The sequence below is a fragment of the Pezoporus occidentalis genome, unplaced genomic scaffold (genome assembly GCF_034315485.1).
Source record: "Pezoporus occidentalis ecotype Australia unplaced genomic scaffold, CSIRO_AGI_Poc_V1 ctg18, whole genome shotgun sequence".
Taxonomy (NCBI): domain Eukaryota; kingdom Metazoa; phylum Chordata; class Aves; order Psittaciformes; family Psittacidae; genus Pezoporus; species Pezoporus occidentalis.
The window spans coordinates 4,934,165-4,951,889 of record NW_026913640.1 but is presented as its reverse complement, the minus strand read 5'-3'; the positions used below and the strand labels follow the sequence as shown (position 1 = coordinate 4,951,889).

Below are 17,725 nucleotides of genomic sequence, written 5' to 3'. Positions count from 1 at the left end.
ACACCCTCCCCTTGCCCTGCCCTTCCGCTGAGAGCACAGAGTTCCTCAGGCTTTGCCACAAGGATTAAAGAGTCAGGGCACACCCCACCTCGGGAATGTGCCTGGTAACATCCTCCTGGAAAGTCTTTCACCAGGCCCCTGGCTCAATTGGCACAGAGGAAGCTATAGGAAGGACAAAGAGTGAGGGCAGAAGGAAAGCAGGGCTCCTGGAGCCACCAACTAATTTACAGCAGGACACACAAGCAGGATGCAAACGAAGGATGAGGTGGTGGCAGGGAGCAGACAAGACTTCTTCCTGGTTGTCAGTGTTGTCCTGCAGATCCTATCCTGGAAAACCCCATAGAAAAGAGCAGAACTCTTCATTACACAGCCCCAAGTTCCCGAGACAACTGACCTTTGCAATGCCAACGAAGTTCACACCACCTGGGTAAATTTTAGGCTAACTCTGCAGGTTTGGGAAGTCCCACCTAATACCTGAATTGGTACCAGAAGACAGAAGAGACTCGCCTCGGTGTCAGCAGCAACAAGCTGCTCAGCTCTGAGCATCCACCCCAGCCTGCAGCAAGTCCCCCACACCATGTATTGTCCCACCTGCCTCAGCAAATCTGAGTCAGGGCAGAGTTAACACGAGCAGCTTCCAGAGCAAGTGCCCTCCTGCAGAGACTGGGACAGCCAGCAAGAAGTTGGAACTAGCTGCAAAACAGGCAGGCTTACAAAGGAGGGCAAACAATAGACATCACTTATCTGGATACTGAGAAATATGTTTTAATGCTGTACCACAGAATTACAAGTGAACTTCCGAATTCCAAAAGCATCATTCAGGGGAGAAGTTATTTACAGTGTTGCCAGGATAAAAAGTAGCCGCACACCCGTGCTGTGCAAGGTTCACACTGTAAAACTTAAGGCCTTAATCGCTACATGAACGTGGTAAAACCAAAACAAACCCAAAAACTCCAACCCAAACAAAGATTAAAAAAAAATAAAAAACAGACCTGTTTGCAGAACAAGCATTAAAACTATTTATTATGCCCATAAGAAATTCTGAGAAATCATTAGGAAAATAGACCATCAGACAACAGAAAGGTATTTACATTTTGCTTAATAATTAAAAAATAAATATATACAGACTCTTCCATGGCTTCAGTCAGTAACAACCCCTTTGCTGACATATGTGCCCCAAACTCACACTAGGTTTGCCAGCACACTACCTCGGGGCTGACAGCAGCTCCTCCTGCTCCCTGTGCCCAGCACTGCTCGAAGGCACAACTGTGCTGCAAGGGAACCAACCCTTTGCTTCCCACTGCTGTCTCAAGCCCACGAGTCACTCTGCTGAAGCCAAAGCCCCACATGGCATAGAGAGGAAGAGGTGTCTCTCACTGGCCTCAGAGGAACCTCACGTCTTGGAGCGCAAGCCAGGAGAAAAACCCTGAGAGAAACCGAGGTCTGGCTCTTGCTGGCAGAGACGTTCCAGGATCATCTGTTTTCCAGCTGGGTGTCAGACACCCCATAGGACCCCACTGCAACTGTAACACAGCGTAAGGCAGTCTGGGGAGTCTATGGGGGAGGCTTTGCTGCTGGAGTGGGAAATGGGTGACACACCACAAGCTGAGCAGCAGCAGGCAGAGCAACCGGCAGCACAGACAAGGCAGCTTTGCTTTCAGCTCAATTCTGGGATGCTGGAATGCTGGCATCCCGAATCAGGCTGATGGACCTGCGGAAAGGCGAGGTGGCTATGAGGAGTAACTCATGATGCACTGTGTACACAGATACCTAGCCTTAAAGAAGTGCAACTTTTTAATGAGGAAGAAACAGAACCTGCCTGTAAAGTTGGGCCCAGTGGATGTCATAAGGTTGTTCAAGGGTTTAAAAAGAGAGATGCTTTTCTCCCAGAGGCAAGAGGCTTCCTTTGGAAGGGGAGGACGTTGAGCTGCATGCAGGGGAGAGACTGCAGGGGAGCCTGCTAAATGAAAATTGGCACCACTCCTGCTCCTCCTCTCCAAAGCAAGCCCCTCAAGCCTGCCAGACCTGCACATCATCGTTTATTCATTTGGGCAGATGACAGCAATGTTCAGTGTACATGGCTTTTGGGGGTGGGGAGAGACAGAATTTAAGAAATCCTACTGGAATTCATTAGTATATAAAATGCAATCACCAAAGCAGCATATTTTACAAATATAAACATAATATCCTATCATATTGCTTTCTGGTCTCTGACTTAGTAGGAATGGGGGCAGCATGCAGTGACAGGCACCCTCTGTACACTATGAATAGGAGTTTGTTTTCATTTGGGATAGACGAAGGGTGAGTGTTCACAGTAAGCACTGCCAGTTAAAACTTTACGCTTCTAAAACCTGGCAATAAACAGCAACACGTGGCAGTGCTTTCACCAGCATGGTCCCCTGCAGCCCCCTTACCCTACTGCAACCAAGCACGAATGGCTCCAAACTGCAGCAGTTTGCCTGCAGCACACCCTGGTCCCTGCCATGCTCAGATGGGGTTGGTGGGCAGGGGTCAGCCCTGTACCCCCTCCTGCTGACAGATATCTGACTGACAACCAGCACAGGCACTCGCAGCACAGACCAGGAGCAAACTCCACCCTGATGGATGGCAAAAGGGCAAACTGAAGCTGAAACCCAGACAGTAATGATTTTTAGTGACCAAAGAAAGCAGTAAGCAAATAAGCAAAAGCTAGCAATTTTTTCACAAACAATTCATTTGGGAGGGATGGGGGAAAAGCTGTTTTGGCAGCAGTTTTCACGGAGAAAGGCTGGCTGTCTACACACCAAGATTTGCTGTTTGACTGGAAGCTGCAGCCTAGGTGCTGCCTGCCTCAATCCATTGTGAGCTGGCCATCAGCAGGACCTTCCAACAGCTCACCTGGAGGGCTCCTCTCTACCGAGCAGACTGGGAGCAACTAAATAAGCTGAAACAAGGTCAGTCCTTCAGGCCAGAGCCTCCTCCAAAAGATCAGGCAGGCCATTTTTACTATGTCTCTCAGCTTTGGCAAAACCAGATCTATTCTCATGGCAAGCAAACGTATTGCTTCTCTATTCCCACCCCTTCATACAGCAAAATGCTCCGCATCTGCACAAAACATTCCTATAAAAAAATAACTGCATTATTTACAAAGAAAATCTCAAATGAATGAAAGCATATTGTCCACAACAGCAAGGTTATAGCAGCAGTTGTGTGTCTTCAAGAGACACCTGGCTTGATCTATGTTACATACAGACATCAGCAGAGAGGTAAAAAAAAATACAATAATAAAACCACATCCATTCAGCAAAGTCCTTGATGTTGTCCTAGAAGGAGGCAGTCAAATTTGCCTTTCAGCTTATGAAACATACAAGCAAGGGATGGATGCAGCCAGGAGGGGATGGGGCAGGGGTATGCAGATCTAATTCTCCGCTTCCTCACTGGTCCACCTCCCACGTCAAGTCATGTGAAGAGGAGGCCAGGATATTCCCAGGTACAGCTGGACACAGGGGAAGCAGGTAGACAAGAGAGCCAGGGAGACACCTACGCTTCCCCGTCACTCTGCAGGGCTGCAGGCTACCTCTATGTGCTTGTATCTGGTGAGTAGCAACAAAGAGCCAGAGAGACGGCAGCACCAACCACAAGGGAACTGATGGGTTGAACACACCAAGATGGAACAGTGGGAGATGGGACTAAGGCTCCTCACCTCCATTAGCTTTGGGTCTGATACAGGTAATAGCACATTTAAATACTGTATCTGCTGACACAGAAGTCTTTAAATTTCTCAGAGAAAAGGCAACTGATGAAAAATGACCCCATCAGGTCTTTCCCTTCTACATACTATTATATGCCACAAAAGCTGAAATTAAGTTATGGAATATAAATACGAAACCAGACCCCTAGGCAGGTAACAAAAATAAGTTAATATTAATAACAAAATATTAATATTAAGAAAAAGTTTACATACAGCAAGAAATCTGCATATTCTTAAATCATTTTCTTTGGAGACAACACTTCCAGTCAGAATTCACCCCCATATGGTCACTTCTGAATGTCTTAATTGCTCAGAAGTTTGTACCCAAGGTAGGGAAAAATATCCTTGCATTTTTGGTAAAACAGGAAACTTTGCTCCCATCCGAGTTTTCATCTTCTTTCCCTCCCACCACATCTTCAGTGCTTTTTGGAAGGCTATGGACTGTATTGACCTTGCCTGTATTTAAATAAAACAGACCTCAACCAAGTGGCTTTTCATTTCTGTATTATTCTCTCCCTGCTTGAGTAAGACTTTGTACTTGCTGGAGGAGCAAAGGCTTGGCAGATGGTCAAGACCCAGGGACTGAAGCTGGCCCTGACTTCATCTTGTAGAGGGAACTGCACTCAAAACGCATCCTGGAAGGCAGTGAACACAATGCCTTCACCCACCCCAGTTCCAACCCTGGCAATAAGAGGTCCCCAGTGTACTAGAAGGAACCTAAAATTAAAACTCCTTAGTGTAGACAGGGTATCAAGTGTCTCTTGGAGACCTGTGAGAGACCACAGTCCAGCCGTGTAACCCAGGAGATGGTCTGTTTCCCCTTTCTGCTGCACAAGGTTAAGTCATGCAGGGATCTGTTCTTCAGTTCTCCAACTGAACAACAGGGACAAGAGCCTGGCCTTTTGTCAGCAACAGCCATGCTGACAAACAGATTTAAAGACTGTCCAGTGTTCAGAGACAGCAGTGTGGAGGACAGACACCTAGGAAAGCATCCAGTCAGGTTAGGAGAGGTGATTTGGGATGATGTATCACTGAAAGTGTTTGAAGTTACGTTGGATGGGGCTTTGAGCCACCTGATCTAGTCAAAATGTTCCTGGCCATAGAAGGGAAGCTGGAACAGACAGTCTTCAGAGGTCCCTTCCAACCTAAACCATTCTACGATTTGTTTTTCAATACAAGCTGAAGTGTGAATTGAGAGTCACAGACTGGTTTGGACTAGAAAGGTCTGTAAGATCATCTAGTTCCAACCCCCTGCCACGGGCAGGGACACCCTGTCCAGCCTGGCTTTGAACAATGCCAGGGATGGGGCAGCCACAACTTTCTTGAGCAGCCTATTCCAGTGCCTCATCACTCTCACAGTAAAGAATTTCTTCCTTATATCCAACCTTAATCTCCCTCCCCTGTTCGTTTGAATTTAAATCAGTGATACAACAAGGGGCAATGCCCATCTTACTTATGCTTTAACAAAACTTTTTTTTTGGGTACTGAATCTGGCTTGGGAAAGCCATGATGCAGAAAATTAAGGAAATGTTTCATCTTACAGCAAAACCAAGGCATTGTCAACCAAACACAGACCCTGGTCTGAACTCTCATTTCCCACCTTTCCCAACAGCCCAGCTCTGGAGATGATCTCCAGCCACAAAGGGAAAGCTCTTCTCAGCAAGTTGTACCCTAGAGCTTAGCAGTGTTTTCTAGGCTGCATACTCTACCAGGACCAAGGAGCCCCTGCACACCCTCACAGCCCTCCCCTGGGCAGGGGGCAGACACCAGGCATTGCTCATGGAAGAAGTTCAAGCCACCGAGGATCCTCCCATGCTTCCCCTTCTCAGGAGTAAAACATGCTCCACCTGCCAATGCCAAATCAAAGTCTCACAGTCAAATCCTTTGCTAATGCCACCTGGCCAGCACATAAAACTGCTGCAAGGAGAGGAAAACAGGGTCGTGCTTGTTACCAGAGCTGGGCTCCCTTCTACTAGCCACCCCACCACTGCAGCCACAGCGCTGGTGATTTCCGAGGCGAAGAAGTAAGAGAGCTCTTTGGAGACACCCGCTCTTTTCAAGCCATTCAAGTTCTTGCACTACATAGTTTTATAAGGCAAGCTGGCAATCCCTCTGCTGAGCATATAAGCAGAAACATCTGTTGGCACTCCCTGCATGCTGACAAGTGACCATTCACCCAACAAGCAGCAACTTGTAGCCCAGCAATTCACAGCAGCAATGTGCCTTAAAGCATACGAGTATGCAGTTAAGAAAAAGTTAAATACACAAAAACTATGAGATCTGATACTCTGAAGAATGCAAGTCCTGCAGGTGCTTTCTTAATCAGGTGAAAGCCAGTGTTTGGAGAGAACCTTTTCTTGTGCGTACACGTGGGGTACAGCTCACATCAGGTGAAGGACAGATCTGCTCTAAACCTGACAGTAGCACTGCAAAATCAGGTAGAGTATCTGTGGGGAGGTAATTCCTGGGGCTACTGAAAGAAAGACCTTGGTGAGGCCTGGTTTCATAGCAGCATTTAAGGTTAAGTGGCACACAGAAGCAGTTTTCTTTCTACACACTGGGAAAAAAATAAAACGCAGAAGAAGGAGGAAGGGAAGCGCATAGCCCCAGATTAGCTGAGAGTGCTCCCAGGAGTATGCCAGAGGTGTGGCTTTTTATCTTGTGATCCCTTTTAACTGGGCTACTAAGCAGACTGCGCAAGCTGCAGCAACAGGGCTGGGGAGTCCCGCATTATGCTTCCTTATTCCTGCATCACTGATTAACCAGACATAACCTGGTTCAGGACCCCCACTTGCAAAGCTTCCTTCACTGCAGCCATTCCCCAGTTGCCCATAGCCAAACATGCAGTCATTTACAGCTCTCTGAGCCAGCATCCGTGTTTCTCTCCGCATCTGCTGAGGCAGCATAGGTGGCTTCCACACTGTGCCATATTCCGTAAGTAAAGTAGATGATAAAACCTGTGGAAGCCAAGGGGAGAGGGCACCGTTAGCTCTGCAAGGTAACAGAACCACACTCACTACAATACAGGCTGCACCAGGGGCAACTTCAGTCAACCTCATGACTGGCTTCTAGTGGACAGCCACTATCTCCCTTTGGGAAAAAGCCATTAACACAGGCACCAGTCTTTAAAAGACCATCTATCCCAGCTCCAAAAGGGGGCCCAATTAGAAAAATCTCTTATGCTTTCCAGTGAGTCCATTCTGCCCAGAGCTTTCTTTCTCCATTTATGTACCTACAGCATCCATCCCATCAGCATTGATTTTTCCATCATAGTAAATACCCTGGGTGTTTCAGGCCTTCTCCACATGTCTACTGGGAGCATCCTGGGATGCAGCTCAGCTCCTTCAGCTCCAGAAGCACAAAGCCCACCACCTGGACTGCAGTTCAAGGCCAGCCAACAATAAACGCTCTGTGGTTTCTTGTTGGCAGTAAGACCCATAAGATGGTTCACGGGTTGTCCTTTTATCCTCACAAAGGCTTCAAGACACTTGAATTTAAAACAAGCTTGAGGCACGCTGCCTAAATGCCTTCAGTTGAGTCATCAAGTTTGCCCAAGGATGGTGAGAGTGGAGAATCCCTCCCTAGAATGCTACAAGGAATTTATGATTAACAAAATCTAGTAATGTTGAACACAGAGTTTTTTCTCTAACTCACCTATGAGCATCCAAACTGCAAACCGGATCCATGTGCCAAGGTCTAGCTGCATCATGAGGTAAACATTCACAAAAATACTCACAACAGGAAGAAGGGGCAAAAGAGGTACCTGAAAAAGAAAAGAGGGATGTATTACATCCACAGGGATGAATAATAGGCAGGCAAGAATACTGGATCCATTGTAAACAGGAAGTGATTACTGTTACCAACTCTTCATCTGCCAGATATGAGAAAAGGCAAGGTTAGACAAAACCAGAGGACATCAGTCTGCTGTGGGGAGGGATGTGAACAACGCTGTTCACCTGTTGTAAGAATGTCCTTGTTTTGTGGTCTGGAAGGAGGCAAGAGGGAAATTTTAGCAGCAATGCTAAATATTTGTGGTGGGAAGGAAAGAAGAGGAAAACCAAGGACTTCATCATGACAGGCACCTACTTAAGACCAGGAGACGAAGGTAAGGAGAATGTCTGAGGAACTTCATCCAGCAGGTGCTACAGTAATTAAGCAATATAATGCAAATAATCCCAGAGCAGAAGAAAACCAGCAAATATTGCAGCTATACTAGGAATGCTTTAGTGATCTGAGAATCAAAGAAGAATAAACAATAAAGTCAAATTATAACAACAGAAAGCTTTGTGAACATGGTGAAACTAAAAAAAAAAGTAAACTTCACTCCTAAGGAAAAAGGAGCTTTACAAGAAGAAAGAGGTTTAAGTGTTGCAGTAGCTTTCTTGACTTAAGCATCACAAAAAAAGCCCCCAGCAAAAGAGCAAGAAACATTTACGGTGAGCATCTGTTCACATCATTAGAGAAAGGGGATGGGCACACAAATTAGAAAGCAGAGGAGAGTATTTTTCTAAACCAGGCTTTGTCACGTCAGGAGGGACAAGTGAGATTTCCCTCAGTGGGTGAGTTATATATCCAGAGACTGCTGAAGTGATCTCTGAACCATTAATAGGCATCTCAGAGCTCCTGGTAGACCTGTAATGTCTCTAAAGAGTGGAGAAGGGAGACAAATTACCTATTAAAAAGAAATACACAAAAACAACTGGGAAATAAACCAGGCAGCCTTGGATTCCCAGAGAGACTTTAGAGAAAAGTCCCTTGACAGTCAGGTTGTAAATGTCTAAAGCACCACAAGGAGATATGAAACAGTTACTACAGATTTAGAAGTGACAGATCTCATTCCCTCCCACCCCCCCCCCCACCACCACCCCGAGAGGGTAGTGGCTGAGGGGAAGAGAAGGAAGTAAAATACCTGGAGCGTAAGGCAAAGAGATCTCCTTAGAAGTGAGTTCAGAAAATAATCTAGATGACAGTTCCTAAATTTTCTGCTCCTGGACATTTCTGTTTCTACTTCTGGGACCATAATCACAAAATGAGCTGCAAACACTACCCTGGGCAATGCTGGCTGGATTAAATGATTAAAATCAGAGAATTAATTGAAAAACTGTAACTGAAGAGCAGTCGAAATGAGAGCAGTTTGGAGGATGGCATTAGAATACAAAACTAACTAAATAAATTAGGGAAATAACCTGAAATCAATGACAAAATACGACTTGCAGTATTATAATAGTAAAAAAGCCCCCAGACTTCCCAGTGTTTAATATAGAAAGGATGGTGTGCTTGGAAAGGCAGGAAAATGACAGAGTTCCTCATACTTAAGAGTGTTCAACAAAGAATGGACACCCCTTAATCTCCCTGGGGACTACACAGGATATGAAAAGTGCACTTTCTCACAGCCTTTTAGCAAGTACCCCTTTGATACTCACACAAAACTTTCTTCTTGGTTTCTCTTTCCCTCTGTATCCATGATCTGACATGGCCCTTCAAATCATCCCTTTTTCTTCTGATCTCTGTCTCTTCCATATTCTATAACCATCTGCTTTCAAAGGCACTGTCCTGCCCTTCCCTTCTGGACACATCTCTGCACCAAATTCTACCCTCCCAGCTTGTTCTGGACTTCAGCACCATTTTACGTTTCTTTTCAAGTCCTCTATTGTCACCTCTGATCTGACCCAAGGCTTCCCCTCCTGACTGCCTCCTCCAACCTCCCAGCTAACCCCTTCAGTCCATCTTTCTGTGCCAAATCTGCTTCTGCCCACAGGGCACTGCTGGGTACTAGGCTTGCCACAATGCTACTTCTGCTACACTTGCATGTTGCAGCAAAGCATCTATGCTAACCTCTTGAGGTTAGACTCCAAGAGGAAACCACACTCAGAGGCTTAGCTTGGCTCTGGTAAGACATCCTTTTTTGCAAGGAGCACAGACTACAAAAAATTACAGACAAAATAGCTGGAGAGCTCAAACCATCAGCTCTATGGACAGCACTGCACATCATGCCTATATTCTCTGCATGTCCACTTGGCCAGGACCTCTCTTGTGACACAGGTCAACATGTACTTCCTCCTCCAATCACCTCCCACCTCTAGCTACACCTCCCAGGACACTCACCTTAAAGGAGAGCTTGGTTTTGCTTTCAGGCTGTTTCCATATAACAAAGCTGACAAAAAGAACAAGGATGGCAGCAATAATCCATATAGCCTTTATCAGAACACTTGGCTCAAGAGCAGTCAAGATACAGCTACCCACAATAAGGAAACCTGTAAATGGACATCAAAGCATACAGATTCTTTTTTTTAGAAACAGAAAAACAACAACAACCAATCCCAAAACCAAGAAAACCAAAACCACAAGTGAGGAAAGCAGAGTCTGAAAGCTCAGCAAACAAAACAGCAACATATGAAAAGACTAACTGTAAGAGATATGCCCTTCTCCCTATATACCCACCCCCCTCATCTCTGGATTTCTTTTCAAGTCATAAATTTAATCTGTAGATATTCAGTTATTTTGGCCGTTACAAGAGCTTATCAAAACCAGGGCAAGGAAGTGAGCTTTCCTGCCACAGTGAGTACAAGGATCTATCAGCTGGCTCACTGCCCCCAAGCTGCACTGCCCAGTGCTTACCAATGATGAAGGTTGAGATGTTCACCACCGAGCCAGAGAATTTGGAAGGGTCCGAATTTGGGGGACACAATATGGCTTTGAGGGAACACTTCTCCTCTTCCTCTGGCAGAAATCCAGCCTGAGACTCAGTGGTGCTCACAGACTCATTGTTATCTGTCTCCTCTGTTGTCCTAGCCATCTGGTATGCCAAATTAGGCTGCTCTGGCTGATACCTAGGAAAAGGGAAATGAAACAAAGAGCATATTGGTTTGGCACAGGGTACTACAGATAGTCATGGCTATGCCCCAAATCACTCTAACACCAGAATAGGCCCACAGAAGGTCTACACCCTTCTGTTTCAGGGGGGAAATTCTCAGAATAACGTGGTCATGATGTAAGCAAATATGGTCTGCTATTATCACCTATAGCTTGGTTGTAGTCAGTGTTTTAAACTGGACAGTGTTCTCTTCCACAAACCCTATTGACTGTGTGGCCAAAACACGATCAAGTAATAGTGAGGACTAGAGAAGGAAGCAGCAGAGGGACTGGCAGACAGTTGTAACCAGGCTGTTGTGTTATCTGTGGCAGTTCAGCTCTTGTGTTTTGGCATGGAGGTGGCTAAACTAACAGCTCAGCAGATGATCACACCCAGCTGATCGTGGTGACATTCCTTGTGTCCGTCCTTCTCCATCCCAGTGTCTTCTGCTAGCTTATCTGCTGCCACGTAGGGAAGGAAGAGGTGAACAAAGAATAGACAGCACCTCATTCAACAGGGCCCTGACAAAAAAACACGTGGAACCATAAAGAAAAAACCCACTCTTCCAGCCTCAGCTCTCTTTTATAGAAGGTTTTCTCCATGAATCTCCTGCATAAGCATGACTAAAGGAAAGGGCCATTTTGAAAGACACCTTAAAATCACTTCTGTGGGAATGTGTTTGCAACGAGGGCATTTGTGAAACACAGTAAATTGGGAAATGCAGTGAAATCCTTGGGTCCAGCCACAGCAGGGTAAAAAAAGTTGGAAACAACTCAGCTGCTACTTCATTAGGCAGCCAATGGGGCAGCCAAATCAGCTGCCCAGGCCACTACAGGACAGGCTGTTAGCTCTGCTAATCTGCATTGGGGAAAATGCTACACTACACAGCAGCTTGCAAAAGCAAATTAAGAAGCCATTTCCAGCTCTAGGGAGAAGAGGGAGCTGGGAAGTCAGAGGAAAAGTAAGATGGACAAGGAATTTTCAGCAAGGATTTTCAAGGGGCAGAGAGGACAGCACAAGCACACAGCAACAGTATTACAGTACAGTGTTGGCCCTTCACCTGCTGCAAGATAGTTCTTAGTTCAATGCATTTGCTGTGAGCTTGTAAAAAGCCTCCACCTGACTCTGAATGAGTCATGGAACACATAAAGGCATTTTCAGTAACGTGATCTTCAAGTACAGTCATCATGGGTAGAGTACTACATAGAGTAGTCGTCTGTGAGGTGCCAAGCAATGAAGATACTCAATTTTCAGCTTAGGCTAGGGAAGCTGTGGGAGCTCAGCACTTCTAAAAGCCATTCACTAGGGTAATAATCCTGCAAACACATACTCATCTTTTTTGCTGCTGTTAGACTTTATCTTGAATCCTCTTCCAAAAGTAAGACAACCTAAAGCTGTATCACCACTGGGAAGGAGTGGTGACAACGAAGGCATCCAGGACCACCCTTATCTCACACCCACCCACTGGCATATCTCTCCGGGCATTCAGGGTTGACCACAGCAGGAGCAGCATGGACCGAGCATTAAGCAAATTCAGATGACCCCCTTGCAGATCCAAATAGCACAATCTCTCATAAGCTTAAAGAAACAAATTCTTCACATGCTTGAAGCTATAAATGTTCTTGGTTTTACTGGGCCTATGGAAACCACAAGGGCATCTGATCGCTGTGAGGATTTCTGTATGTGTGGTACAAGAGAGGTGATTTCTACATCCATACCTTAGTACCAACACGCAGGCTGCCACCAAGGAGTAAGCCAGGAGGGTCCCAATGGACATGAGATCCACAAGATCTTTCAAGTCAAAGAGAAAGGCCATTACAGCTGTAAGAGGAGAGGAAGGTGAGAGAGGGAAGAAAAATCAGTTAACACAGCAGAATATGTGCACCACAGGAGCATTAATGACAACACAGCACACATGTGACTCCTGCTCCGCACTTAGCTTTAGCTGAGGAGAGGCACAACTTCGCACACGAACACACTGAGCCTTGCAGGGATGCAGCACAGCCTCGCTAGCTGGAACCAGAGGAACCATTTGCTACAATAAATGCCAGCCTGTTTGTCTCATATGTGTATGTATGATTGCCCAACTACCAACAATAAGCAGGTGTTTAAGCCACAGACTCGTTGCTGGAGTCCCCTGGCACAGCCGCAGCACCCCTAATGCAACAGTTATCTCCTGGAAGTAGCTAGAGGACAGGCAGCACCTTGCTCCAGTGTCTCAGCTCAGCTGGGGCAAAACTAGGTTTGTACATGCAATGGGAACAAGCATCAAGGAGGGAATCTTGAGGTACCATGACTATTATGGAATTTCCAGACAAAGGCATAGACTACCATCCCTCAAGGATTACCTTATGGCGCTTACACACCTTTAGCAGGCAACCCCTGGTTGTACAGAACTTTGTATAAAGGCCTTCAGAAGGAGAAACAAGTGAGCGGAGGACAGACGGCACAGTCAGACATAGAGGTGACACCACCAGTCATACGAGCTCAGAGCTCACGATGGCAGTCTAGCAGCACTCCCCTCCAAAGGTGGCAAGTTCTTGTATCAATGTCTAATCCTGCATTTGCAGGCATCGTAAGGAAGCTGCAAGAAGAGGGTAAGCTGCTCATCCTTGCCATCTGGGAGGTTTAATTCCCATATTCCTGAGGGCTGTGAGAGGGAAGAACAGAACGGCTGCCAGCTGAGACTAACTGATTAACAAATACCAGTGCCACTGGGACCATCTGCCTGTCTCCGGCTGCTCTGGCATCTTCTGCCGAGCTGCTACCCACAGGCAGTGCAGTGTCTTCAACCATGCCAGGCCAGCAGCCACAAGGATGCTGGGCACCCTGACTGCCATGTTGCAGGGGGTTAATTATTTTTAAGGCCAGCAGAGCACCCAGGGAGCAGATAACAGCAATTCTTGGCATGAGATGGGATGGCAACAATAAGCTCTGAGAAAGAGGGACAGCTATTCATGCTCACCCAGCCCCTCCAGTGCATGCCCTGGAAACCCAGGACACTCTCTGGGATGTCATGCTGTGCAATATATCCAACTAGTAAGTGGGCTAGAGTCAGGCGGACCTAAACTGCTCCTGTGAAGAGCTTATGTGCCCTTTCCACACATTTGCACAAGTCTTTGGACATTACCTGCAATGATTCCTGAAGTCACTGTTGCAATTATTGGAGTTTTTCTTTTCTCATTGACTTTAGCCAAAAATTTAAAAAGAAGTCCATCTTCTGCCATAGCATAAATTATTCGAGGCATTGGAAACATGGAGCCAAGGAGACTAAGGACAAAGAAAGGGGAAATGATCTACTTATATCATCACCTCCTGGGGAGCACAGGCACACAAATGAAAGCAAGTTTATGGCAGTACAAATATAGAACAGGTGGCTTTCCTTCACTTAAGCTTCTTCTTCAAGGGCTCCCCCTGCACTGTTACTGATAGCTGGCAACTGAGGTGCAGCTCTAAGAATCTGGATACTTAAACAAGCAGTGGGGCATGAAAACAGCCTGGCTTTCAGGTAGCAAAAAAGCTGTAACTTCTGTGAGCCTCTGTGAGTTGCTTACCTAACTGAATATGTCTAAATTTATCTGAAACAATAGCTTCCAGAGCACAGAACATGACATATCTGCCTACAGCCTGCCCTGCCACCCATCCAGATAGCTGTCCCGCAGACAAACTGGATGTGGTGAGCTCCATACACTCCAGAAGATGCACCTTTCACTACCTGACACAAGCCTGCTCTCTACTCAGCAGGCCAGGATGTCTTGCAGGCAAACCGTGATTGCACTGTGGAGTTGCCTCCATGACTTAGTCACTCTATCCATATTTATATTCCAGAGATGCACCTGCTGGGTCTGCTTCTCAGGTGGGAGTTTCTGAAGTGATACTGGTCATGTGCAACTCTGAAATCACAGGGTGAAATCCTGGTCCTTTTGAAGTCAATAGGTCCGAATTTCATCCCTGGTTTTGGCTCTCTTGATGCAGCGGAACACAGTGAAGGCAAAACCCTGACATGCCCCATTTTTTAAAGGAGCTGGAGATACATGTTTGCCTTGACAGATGCACAAAGAAACAGCAGTCTCACCTCGTAGATAGCGCACACAAAGAACCAACAGCCACAGCATAATTGGCTCCATCCCAACCCACATATTTAAAGGCATTGGGTAAAGGGCTATTGGTATCCAGCTGGTAGTAAGGCATCATGAGCGTCAGGGCAGCTGACACGCCAAAATAAGCCACAAAGCAGATGAGCAGAGATGCCACAATGCCAATAGGAATGGCCTTCTGAGGGTTTTTTACCTCCTCACCTAGAAGAAAGAAATATAAACATCAACTAAACAATGAGCAAGAACTTTTTCCCAGCCTAAGGCATGCTGACCAGGGCTTTCAAGGCTTCACAGGCAACAAGGTGTTGTTTTGACTGTGCCACTGCTGATGGCCTGCCCCAACCACTAGGCAAACCAGCCTGTTTGCTCCTACTTCTGCTGCTCCTGTCACTCCTTCTGACAAGTATTTGTGGAGACCTTGTAAACTCAGGCCCAGAAACAATCTGGATTAAAAACAGTCCTTTCCCCAAAAAGGATTATTTTTACCTCCAATTAATCCTGCTATTCCACTGATAGTGCAGTCCCAAGTATTCAAGGATCACAAATGATGGGACAGGAAATTACTGTAGGGCAAATCTATGGGTGACCATTTCAGTCAGCATCTCCACCAGAACTGCTAAACAGGGAACACAACACTATAGGTGTCCAGTTCAAGAGAGAGGCAGACTTTGCACAGCACCTGGAAATCACACAGATCCTTGAAAAAACCTCTTAAAAAAGGACTTCCTTTACTTTTTTAAGGAAGATTTTTTGCCAACTAGGCTGGGATGAATGTTTTTTAAAAAATATCAAAATTCAGGCACTGGTTAATTGAGTCTTCCCTGTTCAACAGAGCTGCCCTTCTCTGAAAGCAAGAACTCCTCAGGTTTGGCTTTTCGGGATGAAAAACCACTAAGCAGAGACCCATACACCTAGAAGTCAAAGGCAAATGAATGTGTTTCTTCTACAAGGAGAGGCTCTAGGGCTGGCTGGAGTAATGGAGTCAGCACTTCTCAAGCTCCTTGGAGTAAGAGGCAGCACCGCTTTATCTGTCTTTGTGATAATCTCTTCCTCTCTCTGCTCCAGCTTCGAAGTAAGTCAGTTCATGCCAAATGGGAAATTAAGGATAATCCTTCCTTTCTGCAGGGAACTCAGATTCTTCTTAGCCAGGAAAAATAAGACAATGCTGATGACTTCTCTCTCAGAAAGAGAGCCTTTGGACATAAAAACTCCTAACTTTGAGGCACAGCTTTAGGCTGCAGATGACTCTGCAGAGGCTCCCTCTTTCTTTGGCTCTTTAAATACTCCAAGCCAGCAGAGCTTCTCCACCTGAACACACTGAAAAACCCTACTCAAGAATAACCTGTCGTTTAAAGCACCACTTGGAGTTAGAGATTCAAACTTCACCAGTTACAGAAGGCATGTGAACCTGAGCCTTCCCTGTTTTCCTAACTGGTAATGTTTTCTGTTTCTGGTCAGTGTCACCAGTGACCACCCATGAGATTGGAGCCTGCAGGCATAGGAGGGAGAAAGCTCATTTTGTGTATTACATGGTCTAGCTGCCTGCCAGAGCAGCTGAAAATCAACACTCAGGCACCCAGGGACTTGGACACACTCAGCTCTTTGACTATTAGGAACAGCTGAGCCAAAAGTCTATTTTGGGCTGAGGTTCAGAGGGATGATGAAAGCAATACCCTGAATTACTCATTACCTGTGCTGTGCAACTTTACTGAAAGCCAACCTACCACCAACCAGGTTCAAAACTGGAATGAAGACACCTTCCCTCTTACCTGTAGTGGCAATACAGTCAAATCCCACGAAAGCATAAAAACACGTGGCTGCCCCTGAGAGGACTCCTTTCAATCCATAGGGCATAAACCCTCCAACACCGTAGAGCTTTTCCTCCTGTGTTTGACTAAAAGGCATGGCACTGAGTTAGAAGTCATCCTGTCTAGGTGGGAGTAACAAAACTACTCATATATCTCATAACAAAATGTAAAGCTGGGCTTAAGAAGAACACACTCTCCCTTTCATATGCTTGCATACAAATACCATGCAAAATACTACAGCCCTACACAGCGCTGAGCTTGGGACTGGCCTGCAACAGCCTGGAGGATGCATGGAATAAAAATGCTTCATGATTTGTTCCCACCACCTGTTTTGGGGGCTGGGTAAAAATAGCTAAGACAAGGAGAAAACAGCATGCATATTAAAATTCCTCTCCTAATATCATTGCATGTGTGTAATACACTCATTTAAACATAAGCTTTTGACAAAGCACAACATGCAATTCTGAAAGCTAAAGACTGAGAAACATGTAAACCATGCCCTTTTCACCTAGGATGGACCCAGACAATGTGTAGGTAAGTAAATATCAGAGATCAACACAGGGTATTGTGACTGTCTAGAATGTGCACAATTCTCCACTCTTAACCTCAGAATTCCCTGTGCCAAGTTTGTACCACATGCTGGTGACACTGAGGGAAGAGGGAAGCCTACATCCCTGATGCTTTGCTGAGCCTCAAAGTTCAATAAAGTCAACAGGCAAACACATATTGGTCCCAGCGCACTCTGGATCAGGACCCCAGATCCATGTGCCTGTGCTGAGTCATGTATAACGTACCCTTCAGTTCAAGTACTTAGGTCACTTTTTCAGGGAAAAGCCCTCATAAAGATGAATTAAGGCAACTAACGTAAATCCCAAATCTGCAAGTCTTATCAGGTGTAAGCATCTGAACTCTCCCATAGAAGCTCCACTGAGACTTAGATGTAAACTGACCTGTTACTTGCAGAAGCAGCACAACCCAAATGTGGATTACTCCAGAAATAATGATAAAGTAAAGTAAGCCCCAGACAGGTTTCACAAAAATAGTAAGTGCTGCAGGTCAAAGAGCTACTGTTACACTTTGAAGCTACTGCACTAATTGCTCCTTGCATGGGAATAGCAGAGAAGAAAGAGAGACCTGTCCTATAGAAGCCTGTTCAGCAGGTTGAATTTTGCAGAGAGGTTCAATAAGCAGCCTTCACACAAGCTAAATTTGACCAATGCAACATTTATAAATGTCT

General features: G+C 45.8%; 1 protein-coding gene across 5 annotated transcripts in view; it reads right to left on the bottom strand.

Annotated features, from left to right (window-relative positions):
* SLC7A1 (solute carrier family 7 member 1) overlaps positions 1 to 17,725 on the bottom strand; it is a 56,539-nt gene that overhangs the window by 16,860 nt on the left and 21,954 nt on the right. For 3 of the 5 annotated variants that reach the window (XR_009964111.1, XM_062615094.1, XM_062615092.1), the window contains exons 5-12: positions 16,450 to 16,574; positions 14,659 to 14,881; positions 13,714 to 13,853; positions 12,302 to 12,404; positions 10,349 to 10,560; positions 9,836 to 9,984; positions 7,385 to 7,493; positions 6,586 to 6,687 (exon numbers count right to left, since the gene is read on the bottom strand). Coding sequence is in view for 4 of the 5 variants with exons in the window: in XM_062615094.1 (XP_062471078.1) it covers positions 6,586 to 6,687; positions 7,385 to 7,493; positions 9,836 to 9,984; positions 10,349 to 10,560; positions 12,302 to 12,404; positions 13,714 to 13,853; positions 14,659 to 14,881; positions 16,450 to 16,574 (1,163 nt within the window). In the remaining variant the exon portion in view is untranslated. Of the gene's footprint in view, positions 1 to 4,571; positions 6,688 to 7,384; positions 7,494 to 9,835; positions 9,985 to 10,348; positions 10,561 to 12,301; positions 12,405 to 13,713; positions 13,854 to 14,658; positions 14,882 to 16,449; positions 16,575 to 17,725 lie in introns of those variants that run through there. The other 2 variants (XM_062615091.1, XM_062615093.1) reach the window with 2 other exon arrangements.